The sequence below is a fragment of the Microtus ochrogaster genome, chromosome 21 (genome assembly GCF_000317375.1).
Source record: "Microtus ochrogaster isolate Prairie Vole_2 chromosome 21, MicOch1.0, whole genome shotgun sequence".
In the NCBI taxonomy this organism is placed as follows: Eukaryota; Metazoa; Chordata; class Mammalia; order Rodentia; family Cricetidae; genus Microtus; species Microtus ochrogaster.
The window spans coordinates 23481175-23502643 of record NC_022022.1 but is presented as its reverse complement, the minus strand read 5'-3'; the positions used below and the strand labels follow the sequence as shown (position 1 = coordinate 23502643).

The 21469-nt window shown below is 44.0% G+C and overlaps 1 protein-coding gene across 1 annotated transcript in view; it reads left to right on the top strand.

The window, feature by feature from the left end:
* Alpk1 (alpha kinase 1) overlaps positions 1-21469 on the top strand; it is a 92444-nt gene that overhangs the window by 30564 nt on the left and 40411 nt on the right. Inside the window, exons 2-4 of the mRNA XM_005357258.3 lie at positions 955-998; positions 11152-11382; positions 15226-15380. Coding sequence (XP_005357315.1) covers positions 11262-11382; positions 15226-15380 — 276 coding nt within the window. The 5' untranslated portion in view covers positions 955-998; positions 11152-11261. The remainder of the gene's footprint in view (positions 1-954; positions 999-11151; positions 11383-15225; positions 15381-21469) is intronic.

Sequence of the window (21469 nt, the reverse complement as noted above, 5' to 3'; positions counted from 1 at the left end):
AAACACCTTCAGTACTTAGACCCCATTAGTCTTTGCTCACGGTCTTTATTGGTCCCTCTGGAGTCATCTTGTCACTTGTATCAGGTGAAAATTAGGATCCTCTTTCCCCAGGAAATAGGCATCAGTTAGCGTTTCGGTGCCTTCCGATTTGAGACCCGAGTCCAAGCCCTTCTGCCTGAAGTAGACTGGAATATGAGCGTATATGATAGAAACACTAGTCAATTTTTCTATTTTGGGGTGGGATGGTTACTTTCTTCCCCAGAAATAAAAATAAACGCAGAGCAATTTCATGTTAGGCCGTGGTGGACTGGATGTTTAAAAGCACATGTCTAGCTCCTGCCACGTAACTCTGAGGAGCTGTGTCAACTTAGACCATCACTGAAACGTCAAAAAAGAAATTGAAAGGTTTTTTAATTATATGTGTGCCTATGTGCATTTTGTGTGTGCCTATGTGAGTAGATACACACGTGTGTGCAGGTGCCCTAGGATGTCAGAAGAGGGCACCAGGTCCACTGGAGCCAGAGGAATGGGCAGTTCTTAGCGCTGGGATCTGAGCGCCAGTCCTCATGATTGAGCACCCTGTGTTCTTGACTACTGGACTGTCTCTCCCGTCCCCAGACTTTGATGTCTCCATTTTCGCAGAAAGACTGCATTTCTTGCTGCTGACAGTACAATGAACTCTAATTAATGCTGTCATCAGAATTTTGTAACATTAGGATTACAAACCCAATCCTTCTATTTTCTTTAGGTTCTAAATGTCTGTGCCTCCTCCCAAGTCAGGCAATGGTAAGAAGGACGGTATGAGCTGTAAAGTTTGTCTCAGTTTGCACCAACTGATCCTGTGAGCCAGACCTGTGCTCTAGGGAAACGTATTCAGAAACTGAATTGCGTATGTGCCCACTTCCAGATATTTGTCATTGATGTTGAAAAGGTTTATTTTGATTCTCTTGGCAGGCTTCAAAATCACCACATTGCTGTATGCAAGATACTGTGTGCTGGTAAGTAAATGCTAAATGTCATTGCGGAGTTTACAAATAGTCTGTCTGAAACTTGTAAGTTAGCTTCAAAGTCAAGCAATAAGAAAAGTCTAGAAGCCTGTGGTGGCGCACACCTTTAATCCCAGCATTTGGGAGGCAGAGGCAGGTGGATCTCTGAGTTCGAGGCCAGCCTGGTCTATAGAGTGAGTTCCAGGATAGCTGGGGCTACACAGAGAAAATATAGAAAAAAAAACCCCACAAAAAACCAAAAACAAAACAGAACAGAACAAGAAGAGAGAAGTCTAGAAAGTGTAAAAATTGTGTAAAAGTTAATGTATTTCATTTTTTTTTTACTTTTATTTATCCATTTTAGCATTTCTTCTGTGTCCCTGTTACTATAACTCTGGCAGATATTTCTTCATTAACTGAAAACAAATGGTTGAATTAATACGAAGCCTGAGATCAGCAACCACTTTATTAGAGCAAGGAGGAAATGAGTTCCTCCTGCAGAGCTACCAAGAAAAGAAACTTAGAGCCATTTGAAATCTCACAGAAATCAGAGCCAACAGCTGGGGAGCCGGCTCAGGGGAACAGTGCTCACTACAAGCCTGAGGACTGGACTTTTGATCTCCATGGCCCATGACCGTGCTGTGACCCATTTCCGGGAATATAAGGACAGGAGGCTCCCTGGTGCTCACTGGTCAGCCAGTCTAGCTCCACTGGTGAGCTCCAGGTTCAGTGAGAAGCTGCTTCAAAACTAACAGGGAAGCCGACAACTGAAGAAGACACTCAGTGTGCGCCTCTGATGCTAACATGTGTGTATGAACACACACACACACACACACACACACACACACACACACACACACACACACCAGCAGAATTCTGTCGCTCTGAAACTCTACTCATTTTCTCAAATGAACCTGATGACTTGAGGGCCCAGAGCTACAGGCAACAGGATGAGCTATGGTTTCTAAGAAAAGCTGTGGCTTAACAAAGTCCCACATTAAAGACTCTGCCTTTGTCTGTACTATAGGATGCTTAAGGAACAATAACAATTAGATGAGCTGTCATTTCTCTGTAGACCTTTTTAGAGGTTCTTTCTTCAGGTCACTCAAGAGCTATAAAATCCTATTTGTTCCTTGTCCTGAAGAAGCCCTAAGTGCTAAGCCTACCGAGCTGCCACAGGACTGAAGGGGTTTGGTGGGTGGACGACCTCCTCAGACCGTACCTCTACCTATGCGCTCAGCGACACAAGTAGCTCTCCATGGTGGCATGGTTCTGCCTCTAGTCTGGACATACAAGTCCACTCTTGTTTCCAAGCCAGCAGAGGGCTGCCTGCCAAGAGCTATCGTTCGCTGGTGACAGACACACACTGTGAATGACGCAGCCTCATGGTAGATTTTATGTCCAGCGCATTGCCAGTCCAGGGGCCCAGGCCTGGTGCCTTTGAGATTTTTTAGTATAAAATAAATAGAATTGGCATGTGCTTGTGTGTTTGTGTTAGAGATAAGAAGAAGGTGAGGGGCTGGTTGCTGCGGCCTGAGCTGCAATCCTTGGACACTCTTCTTGGACACTGTCAGTCATTTAGCCCCGCCCCCTTTCCGACACCCCGACAGAGGGGGCTGAGAGCCTAAAGGCAAACAGCCGATTACACCAAGTTGGTTGGGCTTGGATGTTTTCTTTCTTTCTTTTTTAAACAAATAAAACACATCTTTCTCTTCAAAAATGTCTAACTCCCCATAGTTCTCGAGTTTGCTAACTGAATTTCTGTTTGTTAGCTAAAGGTGGTCCTGAGGAATTATTTAAAGAATAGTTTCATTATCACGTAGCTAGTATTGGTTTTAAAATATCCAGAACTTTAAAATTTGAGTGGCTGAGCAATTTTCTTTCTCAAAACCGTAAATGCTAACGAAGTCAAGCAGGATACAATGGCCTGCCTGGGTCAGTGTAGAGGAACCAAACCCTTTAGAGAAGTAGTGTGGGATCGAAGGGTTTGGGTGGGTAGACGGTAGCGGAGCAATATCTTGATGGCAGAAATGTAGAAAAGTGGGTAATTTTTTAAAAAATTTTAAACTTTATTTTATGGAATTTTATTGAACGCTAATATGGAAGTCTACGAAGCATTTATTACTTACCGGGCAAAGATTTATGTTTTATGTCTATTTATGTCTATAATTCAACTGATCCCTTAAAACTGTGAGATTTATCCTATCATGCCTCTTGCAGACAAAGAAGTCAAGTCATGATTTGTCTAGCATGATTTAACCCCTGGAATCCTGGCTGTACCCTGCAGGTGCCTGTCTTGGCTGTTGATTGATGACTGAAAGTGTGATCATAATTCTTTGTTTCCACAACGTTCTTCTCTCCCTCCGCCCCCCCTATAATTTCAAAGCCCACTCATCCTTCTCTCCTTAAACTTTTCTGTTGTGCGCTGCTGCTTACATCAGAATCTATGCGTTCTGTAAGAAATTAATGAACAGTTCTGACTCTGACTGTCAGAATTATAATTACAGATTCGGAAGTATTTTGTTGCATTCTGAGCCTTTATTTCCACATTTATTGCTCTCATCAAAAGTGTGCATTGCTGGGCTAAAGAGATGGCCCAGCAAGGAAGAGCACTTGCTGCTCTTCCAGAGGATCCAACACCTGGTATTGGGTCACCGACAACCACCTAAAACTCAAGTTTCAGGAGACCCAGTGCCCTCTTCTGGCCTCTGCAGGTACTGCATGCACATGATGCACATACAGTCATCAGCTGCACCTACATACACAGAGAATAAAAGTAATTCACTTAAAAGTGTGCATTCCTACACATCCCTGGCAAGTTCATGCCAGAGTTCCCTGTGTGCCATTTTCATGTATGACACTCTCACCTGGCTTTCCTCTTCCAGTCCCCAGAGATATGCAGCATTTTTGCATTTTTTTGCCATCTGACTGTTAATATAAATCAGACATTTCCACCCACTGCAGTACACTATATACTCAGGCTACCTCATTTCTTCTCCTGGCAATTAACTATCTTCCATGAAGTTATCCTTGCTGGGTTTTCCTCCCATCTCTGGTACTATTTCATGGGAAATGAAGTAGCCACATGTTTTGAAGTCCAGAGTCCTGAACATTTTAAAAATCTTGATCTTCTCAGCTTCCTCTCCTCTTGAAGTTTATTACCCTAGAGTTTGGGTAGTCAGTGTCTGCCTCTCAGGAGCACACCTCAAGTGAAAGCCCTTCAAAGCTTTTTAAAAAATATCTTCCTGCTTCATGAATGCCCCTCACCACTTGGTGTCTCTGGATCAGGAGACATATGGAGCACATTTCTGTGAGTGCCCTCCTGTCACTTAGGGCGTAAAGATGCTCCTGGAAGGACCATTTCAAAGCCATCAGCTTAGGAGCCTGGAGCCAGGACCAGATGGCAGGCTTGACTCACCTTGACCTGAGACGCAGCTCTTCAGCCACGGGGCCAGGCTAACAATTCTTCAGATGTCACCGTGGCTGATGGAGCAGGTAACTGTAGCTGGGAGAAGCCACAACAGCTCCTGCAGTGTGGCCTTTTCCTTTCTCCTCTTCTTCCTTCCTGGGGCCACTGCCTAACCTGTTTGTGACCCAGAACACTCTTATTGCACCTTCTTGCACAGCAAGTTTGGTAAACATGCTCAGAGGCAGGGAACTGGAGAGGGTGGACCCAAGACAAGAGAGGCAAAGGCGAGAGGCAGCTTCACCATCCAGTCTCCTGTTTCAGTAAGGTGTGGTCCACAGGCTGGAAATTGGGTAAGAAGGGGTTGGAAAAACTATTTTAGCTTAAAATTTTTCATAAAATTTATTCATCCTTAAAAAAAATCAAAGCATATTTTTGTTTTGTTTTCTACCCAAACAGATCACCAGGATGAATGAAAGGTCCTTTCGGTCTAGTTTGTTTACCTAGGGATTCAAGCTGCCCTGCAAGGCTTCTGGAACTTACTCATTGGTCACATGAGTCTCCTCCTCACATTCTCTACCCGTGTCATTGTCCAGATCCACCTCTACCACAGTCCCCTACCCAAGAGCTTTTTCTGTTCCGAAAGGCTGACTCCAACTATTTCTGCCTGAAGTCGTGGGTTCCAGCCTTCAGGGCAGTAACTGATATTTATGAGCTGTTCAGTACATCTAGGCTTCAGGACAGCCTTATCCTTTGGGGCTTTTAATTTTCAAATGGATATATAGATATCTAAGATGGCCACCATGTACGAACACAGTGAGCATGGGAGCAAACCGGTTTAAGCAAAAGAGCGTGCTGCGACACGTTGACTTTTAGCCTCCTGTGCTCACCTCCATCCCATCTTCTCCTCTTTCCCTAAAACTCAACGATTCTAGATTTCTACTTGATCTTTCCTTCTTTTAAAAAATTATTTTAACTGTACACATTTGCAGTCCCTTAGCGATAATTTGATAAATGTGGATGATCCCCTTGTTTTCCTTTGTGAAAATTTTCTGCTATAATTGCATGGAGTGGATTTTCTATGTCTTCCATATTTACTGCAGCTCCTCTTCTACCACAGGTTTTTGTGTTTGATTTCTAGAGAGAATTCCAGACATAGACATTGTGGTCATTCTCATTCACTTCCTTTTCTTTATTGTTGTTTGAGCTTGGCATTTTCTCAACATTATATACCATCCCTTATACTTTTTTCTTTTTCTCTCTCAAATCTGTTAGCGATGTCTTCCAGTGTGTTTTCGATTTGGTTCGTTGACTTTTTTTTATTTCCAACACTTTTATTCTATTTGTTTCAAAACCTCAGTTTCCTTGATGAATTTTCTTCCATGTTGGTAACTTTCTCATCCATCTTGCTGACATTTGATTTTATATTGTTTCACATTCATTTCCAAGCCCTGGATTAAGTTTGTCTTCTTGTACATATTCTTTTTGAGATTATTGGTCATTTTAAAAAAAAACAGCTTGAAGTTTTGTTTATCTATTTTATGCATATGGGTGTTTTGCCTGCATGTTTGTCTATGTTACACATGTGTGGCTGGTGCCCTCAGAGACTAGAAGAAAGTGTCAGATCTCCTGAGACTGGATATGTCATGTGGGCCCTGGGAACCTAACCTGGGTCCTCTGGATTCCGCTCATATACACACAAATACACATGTGTAAGCAGACACGAACACACACACACACACGCATGCACCTGAATATACACACACAAACAGAACAAGGGATTTTTTTTTTTAAATCAAGTATTGAAAAAACTTCTTTCTGGGTCCTTAAAAATCAAATAGCTTTGGGGAGGGTTGAAGCGGGGAGGAGAGAGGCAGGGAGGGGAGCAGAGAAAAATGTAGAGCTCAGTAAAAATCAATTAAAAAAAAATCAAATAGCCAAGCACACAGATCAGTTGTAGAGTGCTTGCCTAAGATGGGTGAAGTCCATGGTTCAATTCCTAGTACTGGATAAAGAGGGAAGGAGAAAAGAAAGGAAGAAAGGAAGAAAAAGGAACGAAGGACAAAAACGAGGGTGAGCAACTGTAGTTATATCATGGGTTGGACTGCAGATGTCTCCTGGAGCTTCATTTCCTTTAGTAGACTTTCTCTTTTTCAACCCAGGAGCCTCTAAAGACCATCCTTAGCCTTGCAGTCTGTGATTTGGACAGGCTTTCTCTCACCCTGCTGGGACTCTCCAATCCTTCTTCCTAGGATGGCTGATATTCTCACTAGGGGTTGCCTTCCAAGTGTGTTGGGAGTATGGAAAGCAACAAGACAGCTGAGATCTGTACAGGGAGAGGATCAATCTCAGGATCTTCGTATTTATAAGACCTCACACTGCTGGAGGGATGCATCTACGTGTGTCAGGCCGTCCCCTGGAGCTGCACGGCTCATGCGCTGTAGTGAAGAGCAGGTGGCCGACTCCAGAGTTTCAGTTACTCACTGACATCAGGCTGTCCTACTCCCAGGTTGTCATTTGTTGAGGTCTGCTCCAGGCCACTGAGCGTGTGTGTGTGTGTGTGTGTGTGTGTGTGTGTGTGTACGTACGTACGTACATGCATAGTACATATAAGTGTGTTACTGTTCCCTATACACTTTCAATACCAATTTTCCTACCCATGGTTGTCAGCTCCTCAGTGTCTGTCCCTGTCACTCTCCACAGCTGCCTCCCAGAGCTGTCTTTCTCCCTAGAGGAGATGTGAGTTCAGACTTCCTAGCTGGTGCTCGTTTACTGTTCTCAGGCTTCTAGGACAGCACAGTTTCAAGGAATTGGTTCTCACTCAAGGTAGCACCTCACCTGGGTCATACACAGTGACAAGGAATTCCTGTGACCCAGTCCTGGCTTTTTCACAGTGACAGGGATTCCTGTGACCCAGCCCTGGGTCACACACAGAGACAAGGAATTTCTGTTACCCAGCCCTGGGACATCCACAGTGACAGGGATTCCAGTGACCCAACCCTGAGTCACACGCAATGTCAGGGATTCCTGCACACTGCTGGCCACCCACTGGAGAAATCACTATCTAAAACCCACAACTGGAAGCTTGGGAGTATTTTTAAGTCCTAAATGTAAGACTGTGTACAACCCACCCACCCCTAGAGTCTTTTATTTTTATTTTATGAGTGTTCGGCTACATGTATGCGTGTGTACCACATATGTAAGTACCTGTGGAGTCCAGAAGAAGGTATCTGAATACCCCTGGAGCTGAATTTACAGATGGTTGTGCGCTGCCTTGTGGGTGCTAGGAACTAAACCCCCATCTTCTACAGCAGCTGCAAGTGCTCTCAACTGCCGGCCCATCCCCACCCATTAGGGCCAGCTGTGGCTTACTTTTCTGGAGGTGTTTTTTGTTTGCTTGCTTCCTACCATGGCATCTCATGGCTGGAGCAAGTTTGCCTTGTTTTCTTTGCTGCCCATCTTTTTCTCCACACTTTCGTACGCTTTCACTGTTGTGAGGATTTCTGAATTTCCTCCCATTTCTCCCACTGAAACAGAGCCTATTTCCCCCTTATTCTGATTCTTCTTCATGTGGTCACATGGAGGCAGCCAGTGCCTCCAATTTTCAGTCTGGTTATATAGTCTGATGGTCTGATGAAGACACTTTTGCAGCCCATATCTGCTGAGTCTACTACCTACGGTCAGGAGGTTTGATTTACTAAGTGTTTTCTGTGCTTCTGCCCTTCACTTTTTGTGTGATTTGGCCACAAGCTCACATTTCTTAGCACTGACTGGAATCCCTTGAAGCTTAGGCTGAAGTCCAATCCCTTTAGAGAGCTGCCTAAGAATTAACCTAATGTTATTTTTACATTTTATTTTATGTGGTTGTGAAGAGGTTTTATAGACTTTGCAGTCCCAACCTCCAAAGAGAAGATTTCTGATCCCCTTCCCAGAGGAGTGTTTTGGCAAAGGCAGTTCCCCTGGAAGATGGGAGGGGGGAGTGAAGGTGCTGTTACTCTCCTTGCACTACGGGTATAAATTATTGGAACCTGGGACATGGGTGGCAGTGTCCTTTTACGTCCTTACCTTCTCCAGCCTTTGGGTGTCATCGTCTCTCCAAGATCAGGAAAGCCAAAGTATAAACTCACAGGGCTTGGTAAATGCCCACTTCTTGTGCCCACCCGCTTTAAAGGCAGCCCTCTGTGCTGCAGTTCAAGTTTTCCATTTCAGCTTTTTGGGGGGGGGGTCTTTGTTTCGTTGGTTTTGTTTGTTTGTTGTTTGTTTATTTTTGGTCCTTTAAGTAACTCTTCCTTTCCCACTTCATTGATGCATTTCTTCTTAGAGATTTTAAACTGTTCTTCCAGCATTTCAGCGGAGATGTTGGCTGAGCATCCTTCCAAGTTGCTCTAAATAGAAAAGTACTCTGAGTCTTTGAGACTTTCCTCTCCAACTTTGCCCTTCCTTTCCCTCTTTTTATGTAGCTCACACACGCTAACAAATGCCTGCAAATCAAGAACATCCGAGCTACACATGCTTACTCTCCAGTTAGATTTAATCTTCTTCCTGCCCCGCTCCACTCTGCCGCGAGCAGTCCAAGAAGCTACGTGCTGACGTGAGTGTGCCCATTAGTGGCGCAGAGAAGGGGAGATAGTTGGAGGCTAGATGGTCACTGTCGGTGGCTATAAGATCCAATATCCCCAACACTCTTTCATCCAACTTGTAACAAGGCCCTATCCTGTTTATCTTGGGGCAGTGTGGCTACTGACGGCAATTTCTTTCTTCATGTTTTATGTTAAAGTTCAAAACACATTTGCTCATAGTAATAACATCTCCCAGTATCTCTGCCCTTTAGGTCCCTGGGAATCTCCTTTCTACTCTCTTTTCTATGAACTCTAGAAGACGATGGCTTTCCCTTTATAAGAAAGGATGCTAAGTTATTAGGATCATATTGTAACATACTTTTCTTCTTCCTATGTGCACCGACCAGTTCTTCCCACTCTGTTGTTGTGTTGCCCTTCCCCCGCCCCCCCAAAAAAAAAGATTCTGGGAAAGATAGTCCGCTTCCTGCTTTAATTTGGGATTTAAACAAAGGTGATCACCTGACTCACCTGCAGGTCATGAGCAGCAGTTTGTTCTTCCCTTGCTGGACTGCCAGCGCCCACCTCCATCTCTGAACCAAGCTCACACTGTAGCCAATCCCTTCCTTGTCAGTGGCGTGGTGAGAACGGGATGCTACTGTCACAGGCCTCATGGCCATGTTAGTCCGCTAATTATGTCTTGTTTGCTCGCTGCAGTACGCAGAGGGATGAGCAAGTCCTCGTTTATTTGTAGCAGAAGTCTGGGGATAAAATTCTGACTAGCCCTAGAGGCCTGTCTCTTCATAGCTAGACACACTAGTGAGCTGCTTATTACACAAAACACAGCGGCTCGTAGACACTTCAGTTAAAGGGGGCTTTGGACACAGTCTAGTGCAACCACCCAGTCTGTACAGGAATCCTTTCTGAAATGCTCTAGTTGAAAAAGAGAGGGTAAATTTATACTCAGCCTTAGCTGATTTCGTGGCCAATTTCTCACTATCCTCATTCATGTCATTGCTCTTCGAGTGCGATAAAACATCAACTTGAGAGCTCTGCTTGTGTTCACCCATAAATACATTATTATTCTGAGTCAAATAAGCTTATGATAGCCTGAAGGCTTAGTTTGGCATGCTTTAAAATCCAGACCACGGGATAGAAGGGCACATTTAATATCAACTCAGCAACTCGGTGATGTCGTCGTCATCGTTGTGCGAATGAGCTCTGAAGCAGAGGCGCTAGCGCGGTCCTTATAACTGTTACCATCTTCCCTGTGAGACTGTCGCTCTGGTAATGCACTTCAACAGCTCCGCCAAGTGTGTCAGAGAAATGTCACCCTTACTCTGTCAAGGGCAAAGAGGATAATGTCTTTTGTTTACAGGGTACTCCTTCAACAAAAGGAAGACAGACCAAAATATTTGCTAACCAGGAGTTGCTTTTTGTTTATTGGTTAGGCATTTTCACTGTTAGTGAATTTGTTATTCTCAAACTTAGCCTGACTGCTGTTGCTCCTTCTGTCTAGCTCACATTTGCATAAGGAATCTACTTGATTTTATCTGACCACACCAGTCCATCCATCCATCTCTGGGATGGCTCCATCCGCGTCAGAGCTTGGGGAAATTGGGTTTTCTGGGATACCGTTTTCTCTATTTTACTTGGCAATATGCCTGGCAGTGAAGAGCTTTAAATTTGGCATCTGTCATTGCCTATCTTGATCCAAATCACATAGCGCTAAATACCATGAAGAATGCCGCACAGGGGAAATCAGTCGTGGGCTGTGAAAGCGGGGACCTTCATATTACCGCGTGCTTGAGTGCGGCTATTAGAACTGTCAGCCAGATGCTTCCTGTGGACTTCCAGAAAGGGGAAAGGCTCTGAGCTACTGCAACCCAGGGGCACTGAGTGAAGTACGCAGAAAGTACATAAATCACGGGCATATTCATTTTATTTGGCCCGTGTGAGTTCACCAACCTCACCATGGGTGACCCAGCTCTATCCCCAGACTCTCTCCCTTCTGCGCTCTATGCCTTCAAGGTACCGCCCATCTAGACCAGACCCAGCAATCATTTCACATGCTCCCCTAACAGCATCCTCGGGGCCTGTCATGGATTTTCATGTGTTTGCTCTATTATCCCTCCCTGCTTGAGTCTCACAGATAATGGATGACGCTTTAGTTAATCATCCTTCTCTCTCTTTTGTTCACCAGGTACCTCGGCCTTCAAGGGACTTCTTTATTGAGAATCAATGCCTCTCCTAGGTAATTGATCACCGTAGACCCAGGGACACTCAATTCATCCTGGAGGGTGGGTAATCATCATGAATAATCAAGACGCTGTGACTTCGATATTGCATGAATGCAAGCAAGCGCTGGATCATCTCTTGTTGGAAACGCCAGATGTGTCTACCGAAGACAAGAGTGAGGACCAGCGGTGCAGAGGTGAGGTTCTGATGGGAGACATCAGGGGTTGAGCCAGCAGGTTCAGTACCTTCACCCCCGCCTGCATGACACATTCGCCTCTCTGCCCTATTTTTCTGCTCCTGGCAGATGACCGCTGAGGGATGAGTGGATTTCCAGGATGTGAATGGGACGGGCTGCAGGCTGACGGGCAGGGAAGAAGCCCACTTTGTTGCAGAGAATTGCTGTCAGTTCTAATTTTAGGCTTCAGTAAACATGAGGTTACCAGAAACAGTTTAGTTCAGGAAGAACAAAGGGTCCAAGTTGGCTGGTGCACGCAAATTTCAATTATTAAAAAAATTGAAGCAACTTCTGAATGGTAGCACATACTTTTTTCTCCAACAAGGGTTTTGTGCTTCATCAACTTCCATAGACTTCCATGGCGTCCATAAATAGGTCATCTCTATTTTCTTTGTCACCAACAAGCTCCTCATGCCATTTTTAAAATATATTCAATGATCTCACAAAAGACTGTTTACAGCGTAATCATGGTCTGTATTTTTTTCTTGCTTCCTGGTTTGTGCTATTTAAGGTTACAGATATTGTTTAAGAAATTCAATCGCAAAATCTCGAAAGCTACAAAAGATTCATTTCTTCTTTCACTGGCTTTGGGGAGGCAACCTCTTTATTTCAGTTCTTTTTCATTGTTCACATAATTTTCCTTCCACTTGTTTAAGTATGTTCTTTGTATGTGCTTTTAACTTTGTCCTGTTTGCTTTCAGTGTTTGGATGCTTCATTTAAATATAAGATGCCTGAATAAAATACACCCTGTAATGGGTAGGTCCTGGGATGGGTTTTCCCCCTGTGATGGTTTACAGGCACATACGTGTCTAAAATGGGGCATTTCAGGTACCTACGGCAGCCTCCACTATGTAACCTGTCTTTCTACTTCCTTCTGGATGAAGTCCTGTACATGCAGTCAGTTCCCAAAACAAACCTCAGCGTGTAATTGCATTCTTTACTAGACAGACCGACAAGCGTGTGACTGACAGCTAGCTGCGTGTACTTGTCAACCTGGGATCATAGGCTCTGCGTGTCGGTGCCTGGTCCTCAACCACAGGTTCCAGGCACCCAGCCAATAAGGGATGGCTGGCTCTCTGTCTCCCTGGGGCTGTGCATGGGTTGGGTGGTTGCTCTTGTTTTTCCTGCAGCTTTCCTAGTGTCCTCTTTCTGTATTTAGTGCGTGTCCTCACCTAGGCTTCACATTCTCCCTGCTGAAGTCCAAGGCCCCAGTCAGATGCCATTTTCTTCAGGGATTAAAAGAAACAATGGATTTAATGTCATATAAGGGCAAATCAAGGCTGTAAAGTCATTCAGTAAGACGTGGTCTTTCAAGTAAGCTTCTAGAGCTCCAGCCAGATAACCAGTGAGGAAGGAATTCTCACATGCTGAGTGGTGCGCTTGCACGAGCCTCACTTCCTGGTGGCCTACGTCTGTGCAGAACCCCTCCTGCTCAGGCAGGCAGGTGGCTGTAAACAGCTTTCTTTGGTCCACTGGTTGTGGCCCTATCGACGTTGTTACTGTCTGGAATCACAGAGAAAGATGTTCATACAGGGTCACTTACGGGCACGGCAGCTGGTGAACTTGGGAACATTGATTCAGCGTTTTCTCTAGCCTTTACCTTCAGCTCCATCTCTCTTGTTCTTGTTCCCGCCAGCCTAGGAGGTGGAGTAAGATATGCAACGCAAATGCAGTACAGGAAGTGCAGTCCGGGTTTAATGCCTGTCTTTTAGGGGTGTCTTACATTCCAGTGTGCTGCACTGGCTTATTTACGGGTTGGCTTGGAGAAGGGTTATGGAGGGGACAAAAACGATCGTCAGTTGAAGAACTGTCATGTGACTACTCTTCACTTTTTGAGTCTAGGTTATTTACAGTCAAGTTGAGACACTGAGAACGGAAAGGGACATTATCTGTGAGTCCCCTGGACCACACGGGACCATCCTCTCCAACAGTCACCTTACTCATTGCCATTTAGAAGAAATTTGCTCTGCACAAATGTTACATTTTTAGAAACTGAAATTCTTTCACGAGCAGTTAAACAGACATAGTTTGCAACCCAATGTGAGCACATAGTTCTAGGGCTCTGCTAGGGGATGCTGCTGCAGAGTAACCGCCCAGGAGTTGCTGAACTTGGAGTCACACTTTCAATGGGATACAATAGAGTCATCTCTGGTCATTGACACTAGTCACTCCTTGGTGTGGTCCCATCAATACCACCTAGAAAGTTCCTTACCTTTGCTCAGCTGGTGGCAAGTTCACATAAAGATATCCAGGACTAAGGCAGGTTTTCTTTCTTCTTATTCTGCTCATCTGTCACGTTCTATTTTCTCTCTTTAGTATGGATCAGGTTGACATAATGCTACCTTGGTGTTTTAACCAGGACAGTATGCTGCCATAGTGATGGGATTTACAAAAGGAATGGGATAGGATACACAACAGCTGTGTTGAGGATGCTTTCAGCCCAGGAGGACAGGGAGATGTGTTCAGAGAGTAGTGGAATGGAGGCTGAAGGGAGTGTGCATCTGTGGGTTTGGAAGCACGTGGAAGAGGCATTTCAATTCCACCGAGAGGCCATGACAGACTAACAGGAAATGACCATCTTTGTTTTAAATACCAAATGCAGTGGGCCTGAGTTTGGTCATAGGTTTTGGGAGTAGGAAAACTACCAAACTACAGAACTAAAAAATGTTGTGAAAGGTGTTGTCCTAATCTAGCTGGGGAGAGACTCAACTTTGCAAAGGCTTGTGAGGATGGGCTGAAAATACCAAAAAGGAAAAAAAGAGAGATAGGCTGTAAGATCTACGGGATTTGATAGTTAGCTCGATTCATGGAGAGAAAGAAGGCAAATGTCTAGAATGACTGGGCTGCAGATTTGGTGGTTCCGTTCATTAAGAGAAAATATAGAGGGAAATGGAATTAGAAAACCACTGATGAAGTAAGTTTGGGATGTGTTCAATATGAGACACAAGACCAATCTCTAGACGACCTTGCTCAGAACACTGGCATCACACCTACTTCAGAACAGACTGTCCCCATTATGAGGAAGGTCCTGTGGAGTGTGTACTATCTATTATACCTGGAGTGACATGAACGAGGGGCCTCATCAGTGCAGAGCTTTTTGCTGTGGAATTTTGCGTGTCAAGTTGGACAATCAACAACTTTGGTGTGGTTTAAATATCAAGTCTAGGGGAAATACTGGCAGTTTTCAGAGCTTTTTTGTGTTTCTGAAGTTTTGACCAGAGACTGTCAACCAGAATAGTTAGGATTGGTACCCACTGAGAGACTTAACACAGTTACTAATGGGAAACAGGGTCACTTCACAGTTAACTGGTATCATCAAACATCCTGCTTGTGGGTTTGTACTTTCTGTCTGTATTTAGGCATAGTCAATGGTTAAAGGGGAAGATGGGCCAAGGTCTTAGAGAAGCAGAAAGAGGCTGAGCAAATTGATTCCCTTCTCAGGTGCCACAAGCTCAAAATACCATTTCCCTCCAGCCCCTTTCTCACTTTACAGGGAAAAGCATCGTTCCTTAGTGCCTTTCTCTGATTCTTCATGCAGAGACAGTCACTCAAGTGCTTGACTTCCTGTTAAAAACCTTTCTCAATGCCTGACTACCCCAATTTACCTGTAGGGCACAGTAGACTCAGGCCACCCATGACAGATAGCTCCTTGCTATTATTCTTCGAGGCAGCCCCAACAGCTTGGACCAGCCAGCGACAGATAGGAAAAGTGTTTAAGTCGCCGAGGTGCTTCATCATAACACGGGGGCTCCACGGCCCTTTCTTTGACGGCAATTTCCTTAACTGACCTCTGACCTTTTCAGCTTCACTCCCTGGCGAGTTAAGGACCCTGATCCAGGAGGCAAAGGAAATGAAGTGGCCCTTCGTGCCTGAAAAGTGGCAGTACAAACAAGCCATGAGCCCAGAGGACAAAACAAACCTGCAAGATGTGATTGGCGCCAAGCTGCAGCAGCTACTGGTAGGAAAAGTCACACCACCTGTCCCTCCGACATCCCCGAGGGAGGCAGTTAGACTCTAAGTGGTCTAACAGATTAAATTTCTCTGAAGTACAAGACAGGCCCGACTCTTACAGTCAGCTCTGCCAGACTGACTAATGTGAGGGAAATGGCCATGTGAAAGGCGTCATTTCCCTGTAACCTCCTGTGGTAGAAGGACAAACCTATTATGAATGAAGAAGGGCAGATGAAGGGCACAGTCTGAGACCTGTTGTCTTGAAATAGTCCCATCTTCTTGGTGGACTTCAGTTGTTTTGGTTCTACTGTGCTTTAAAATATTTTTTTTTTATTTTGAAATGACACTTTCTAGAAATTGGATTATTAAAAAAAAAAATCTCAGCAGGGCACTCATGGCGCCTGCTTTTATTCCCAGCACTTGGGAGACAGAGGCAGGCAGAGCTCTGAGTTTGAGCCTGGTCTACAGAGTGAGTTCCAGGACAGGCTCCAAAGCTACAGAGAAACCCTTGTCTCGAAATCCACCCCCTAAAAGAAAAACAAAACAAAACAAAACAACAACAACGACAACAACACTCCTCCCCGCCATCTCATGTTGATGACTAAGCTCTTGACCCACTATTGATCCATGTCAGGTCATTTCTACACACCCTGGAAATCCTGTTCACTCTCCGGGCTCCTCATGACTAACGCCATGCTGGACGCATTAAGACTGGGTCATGAATGCACTTGGTTTTCAAAACACATTTTTCAATGCATTGTAATGTAAGGTTTGAAACTGTCCCTTAGTGATCCTCTAGGTTTCACTAGTATCTGTTCTAATAGCTCTATAATCTTTAACTTCATTAGGCTTGGTTATTTTCTTAATGTGGCTAAGCATTTGTCTACCTTATTGCCTTTTCTTTTTTTTTTTTTTTAAGATTTATTTATTTATTATGTATACAATGTTCTGTCTATATGTATGCTTACCGGCCAGAAGAGGGCACCAGATCTCATTACAGATGGCTGTGAGCCACCATGTGGTTGCTGGGAATTGAACTCAGGACCCCTGGAAGAGCAGCCAGTGCTCTTAACCTCTGAGCCATCTCTCCAACCCCCCTTATTGCCTTTTCAAAGAACTGTTTTTTTCACTAATTTTTGTGTTATTTTTTTAATTTCCATTTCATTGACTGATACCCTGATTGTTATTATTTCTTCCTATTTGTTTGAAGTTTAACTTGCTTTCAAACAATTTGAATACATCATTGGATGATTCGAGATCTCTTTGATTGTTTTTAGCCTGGGTGCTTCTGTCTCTAAACTTATCTCTTCAAACTGTTTTTTGCTGTGCCCAAAGAATTCTGGTAATCTGTAGTTTTGCTTGTTTACATTGGTTTGTATAACTTTTTAAGTTTACTCTTTGATTGACTCAATTACTCACTGATCGTTCAGAAGTATATATGTGAATCTTCAGGGTTTTATAGATTCTGTAGTTGTTCTTGATATCTATGTCAAGTTTTAGTGGGTTATGATCTAATAAGACCCAATGAATGATTTTTGTCTGTTACGACTTGTTTGTATACTTTGGCTAGGAATATCAGTGCTTTTATTTACAAATTAAAGTTATACTAGCACACACACACCCCAACACACACACAAAAGGAATCAGCTTATGGGTCTCAACTCTTTGGGGGTTGCATATTAGATATTTGCATTAATATACATAACAGTAACAAAATCACAGTCATGAAGTAGCAATGAAATAATTCTATAGTTGGGATCATTACAACACGAGGAACTGTATTAAAGAGCCACAGCATTAAGAAGGTTAGGAACCACAGGACTAAACTGATAGCACCATCCCCCATAAGAAAGAACATCAAGAACAGTGGAGGGGTTATTAAAAAGAAAGAGGGCATGAGTTGGGGGAATCTAGGAGGAGTGATGGAGAGGAATGGGGAGATGAACATGATCAAAATGTAATAAATGCATTTGTTTTCAAAGAACTATTAAAACCATTATATTTTATAATAACAGCATAAGAAGCCAGGTAAGGCTCAAGACCCAGGCTTGAGTTCTAGGGGAGTTAAGAAGAGTACCATTTTCCTTTGTGGTAGCATTATTTTTTAAAAAAAAAATTATTTATTTTTATTTTATGTGCATGCATGTTTGCTTAAATGTGTACACACGTATGTGTACCACTGCATTCCTGTTGCCCAGAAGGCTAGAAGAGGGTATCAGATCCCCTGGTTAAAGATCATCATGAGATACCACAGGAGGGTTGAAAACAGCACCTAGGTCCTATGTAAGAGCAGTATATGCTCTTCACCACTGAGTCGTTCTCTCCAGCCTCATAGTAACATTGTTTTTTACTTTTAATTTCTCAGGAGATCTATGAACACACAAGAGCATCTTCAGGAATTCCCAGACAGGGCAAAATAGGTTAAGCAGACTGGAGATTCTTGGCAGAGGAAAGTCAATCCTGTAAAGAGTGAGATTTTAGTTTGTTGGTTTTATTTGGGTTTTGTCTTTGAGACAATGTCTCAGTATGTAGCCCAGGTTGGCCTTGAACACTAGATCCTCCCTCCATATTTTCAGTGTGTGCTAGCAAACCTGTCGTAAGTGGAAAATTTTAATACCTATGGTTGGTACCTGTGTAAAAGTAGAATGATTGTAACTATAATTTGCGTATTGTGGAATTTACATACGCATCAAATCTTTCTTATCAAAATAGCCCTATGGTGATTATTGCCATTCCCATCCTCTTACACAGGGGACCAGAGAGCAGCCTCTTCCTCTGTTTCCCTCTTCCGTTTTCCAGCGAGTCTAAGGGAAGAACACTAAAGACAAAGCAGATGCTCAGATTGCTAGCGGAGATGCCAGTGACCACGAGCTGTCCACAGAACTCTTGGTAGCCGTGGAAGCACTCGGTGTTTGTGCTCTGTAATATGGCAGCCACTAGCCACATGAGGCTTCTGAAACCCGAAATGGCAGGTGTGGCTGAAGAACTCTATTTGTAGTTTTGTTGACTTTCTATATCTTTCTCTATGGATAGGATGTCAACAGACATTATTTTTGCCTGTTGAGTTGATGTATCCCTATTACATGAACATCCAAGAGCATCTCAGGGAAGTTCCAGGAATAGCAAAGGCTAATACAACCCTACAAGGCATATGACAGTATTGCAACCATGCTGCTAATTCCTACCGCCGTAGTTCTTACACTGAGACCCTACACACACACACACACACACACACACACACACACACACACACACACACACCATGTGATGGTGTTAGTAGCATGTATCATGTAGGAACTTGGGGATTCCAACTCTTCACCCCCAATCAATAATCTTTACTGGGTCAGGGGCTGGATGCAGTTCTCTCCCTACATCCAAAGCTGGTAGCGTGGCATCCTCTCCATAGTGGTGAAAACGGAAGCAGCTGGAGTTCAAGTTGTAGTCTCTGGGTTTGGATCTGCAACGTGAATTAGGAGGGGAAGCTGTTTGGGGTTGTCCAATCCATTTCAAGAGCGCGCATCTTTCCTCCTACCATCCTCTATAGTTCATGTAACTCTATAATTATATGGATTCCCAACTGTGGAAACAGAAGCAGGGAGAATAGAAGGACTTTGTTCCCCTCACAAGGTCACCCAGTGGCAGCCCTAAGAACCCACCCACTAGTCTTTCTTGAGTCCTTGAGTATTTAATCCAGGAGTTTCTCTTGAGCACCATTTTTCTTTCGCTTACCCAGCAAGCTATAAATTAAGCAGCCACACCTCCTCAGACTTTTAGGGTGCTTTTCCATTGTGCCAGACCCCAAGCACACAATCGCTAAAGCTCTCTGCGTATGCATAGAGAGAACTATAGCTCTCCATGGGCCAGGCTCTCTGGGACACTTACTGCTCGCTTTTGAGATGCAGCTTGTTGAGAGTGGACCCAGTAAATCCTGTAACTTACTCGGTCAAGTATGCTGTCTGTTTCAATGTCACAGTCCGAGGAGCCGAATGCTCATAGTTTCAAAACCGATGAACTGTCAGATTCCCACTGACAGGAAAAGTAGTTAAACACCTAAATCTGTCTTTTTTTCAGTCATTAATTCTTCTTACATTTCCTATGCAGTCTTAACATGAATTCTTCTTATAAAAAATCTTCCCCAACTCTCCAATCTTCTCCCCTTTGGTGTGTGGCCACCGACAGAAATTTATTAACAGGGGCCAGCCTCCTTTACAGTCCACACAAAGCTTGCTGGCTCAAGAGACTTTGTCAGCGCTCTCCCAGAAAAAACACCTGCAGGCCGCTCTCTGAGGAACCTGGAGAGATGGGAGATTAATGTGGCTGTAATAGCCTGGGCAGGGGTTTGGGTATTATGCCTCTCCCCAGGTAGGTGGGTCTTTTCTGAGATGATACCAATTATTTATAGCTGAAACATCTGTTGATAACTGCAGCTGCCCTTGCAAAACAAAGCATATCACGGGGTCACAGGCCACGGGGACCTAAAACCCTACCTCATGCTAGCTTTGGCCTATTCACCGTCACCCCAAGTCCATGGGTTACCGTCATCTTTAATGTCTCATCATGCCATGGAAAACACTTTATAAACACCGCACCGCCCTGCCCTGGAGGCTTTGAAGCATTATTTCATCTTCATCGGTAATTTATATTCCAGCGCCATTGTGCTGTGGGAAAAGAGAGGGGAAACCTTTTTTTGTTTTCCATTTAATTGTAGATCGCCTGACACTTTGACCTGTATTATTAGTATCAGTCAGAAAAAGGATTTTCTCCCCCTCTTATTTAAAAATGAAATTTCAAGGCGAAAGCAAGCGCTCCTTCAGCTCCTTTCACTCCAAACAATGTTTACACTCCAAGAGGGGGGAAGATGAAAAGCAAGAGCAACGCTTTTTCAAGTGCCAGAGAAGGGCGCTGCAGTTTTTGAAAGGGAACAGTACAGCCCTTACAGATATCATTCAGTGAGACCTTTGATGGGGGGTTTTTCAAAACGCAGTGAAGGCATTCGGCGCTGGCTTCTGTGGAGCCCCGCTCTGGGTTGCAGCCGCTGGCACTGACTAGGAGAGCCGGCCCTTGCTCCTGGAAGCGTGGGAGGAAGACGGGTCCAAGTTGCTAGGTGGATTGCCTCTTGGAGGACTGTTTCCAGCAACTTTCGTTTTTCTGAAAGTGACGGCCGCTGTTTCATCAAAGAGAAACTTGGGAATCGAGCTTCTGTAAAAGGAGAAAAGGACACGGCTGGATTTTGCATATCTACGGCAGTTGGGAGCAGAATTGGTCCTTAGACCCTGAATTTGAGGTGGGGTCCAATTGGTGGTATCGGGACTCAGTGATCCACACTTGTCTCAGAGAAGGGGAGATCCTGCCCTTAGTCACCCCTGCCTTTAGTGTGGCTCCCCATGAGGAGAAATAGGCAATGTGTTGTACCTTGACACAAAACCACAGTCTGAAAAGATAAAGTCGGGTCAGGGTGGATTCTTTATTTCCCTGATTTTTTGTTTGTTTGTTTGTTTGTTTTGGTTTGGTTTTGACTCCCATATAGGTAGTCTGCAGCTATTATGCCACAGAAAAAAATTTGAAAGATTTATGCTCCGGGAGTGATTTGAAAAGACTCCCCCCTCCCCCCACAAAAGTCTCAATGTTTCCTAATGTTATTTATTTAAAGAAAGAAAGGTGGTGGGCAGTGGTGGCACACATCTTTAATCCCAACACTTGGGAGGCAGAGGCAGATGGATCTTGATGAGTTCAGGGTCAGCCTGGTCTGCAAAATGAGTTCCAGGACAGCCAAGATGGTTACACAAAGAAACCCTGTCTTAAAAAAAAAAAAAAAGATGCGTTCAAGATTTCAACAATTGTTAAATATTTTGGTTAGGTCCAACAGGTGGGGGTTACATCTCAAAAGTGGAAAGCTAGATGTGGGGTTTATACAGGCTGGACACTATAGCTCAATAGTAGAACACTTGCCTAGAATGCAGAAGATACTGGGTCTAATCCTCAAAACCTCAAAATTATACTGCAAAATGTACTGAAGTATAGACAAGACCTGTTATCTGGGTTCTCTAGAGTAACAGAACTTATATAACAGATCTCTCTCTCTCTCTCTCTCTCTCT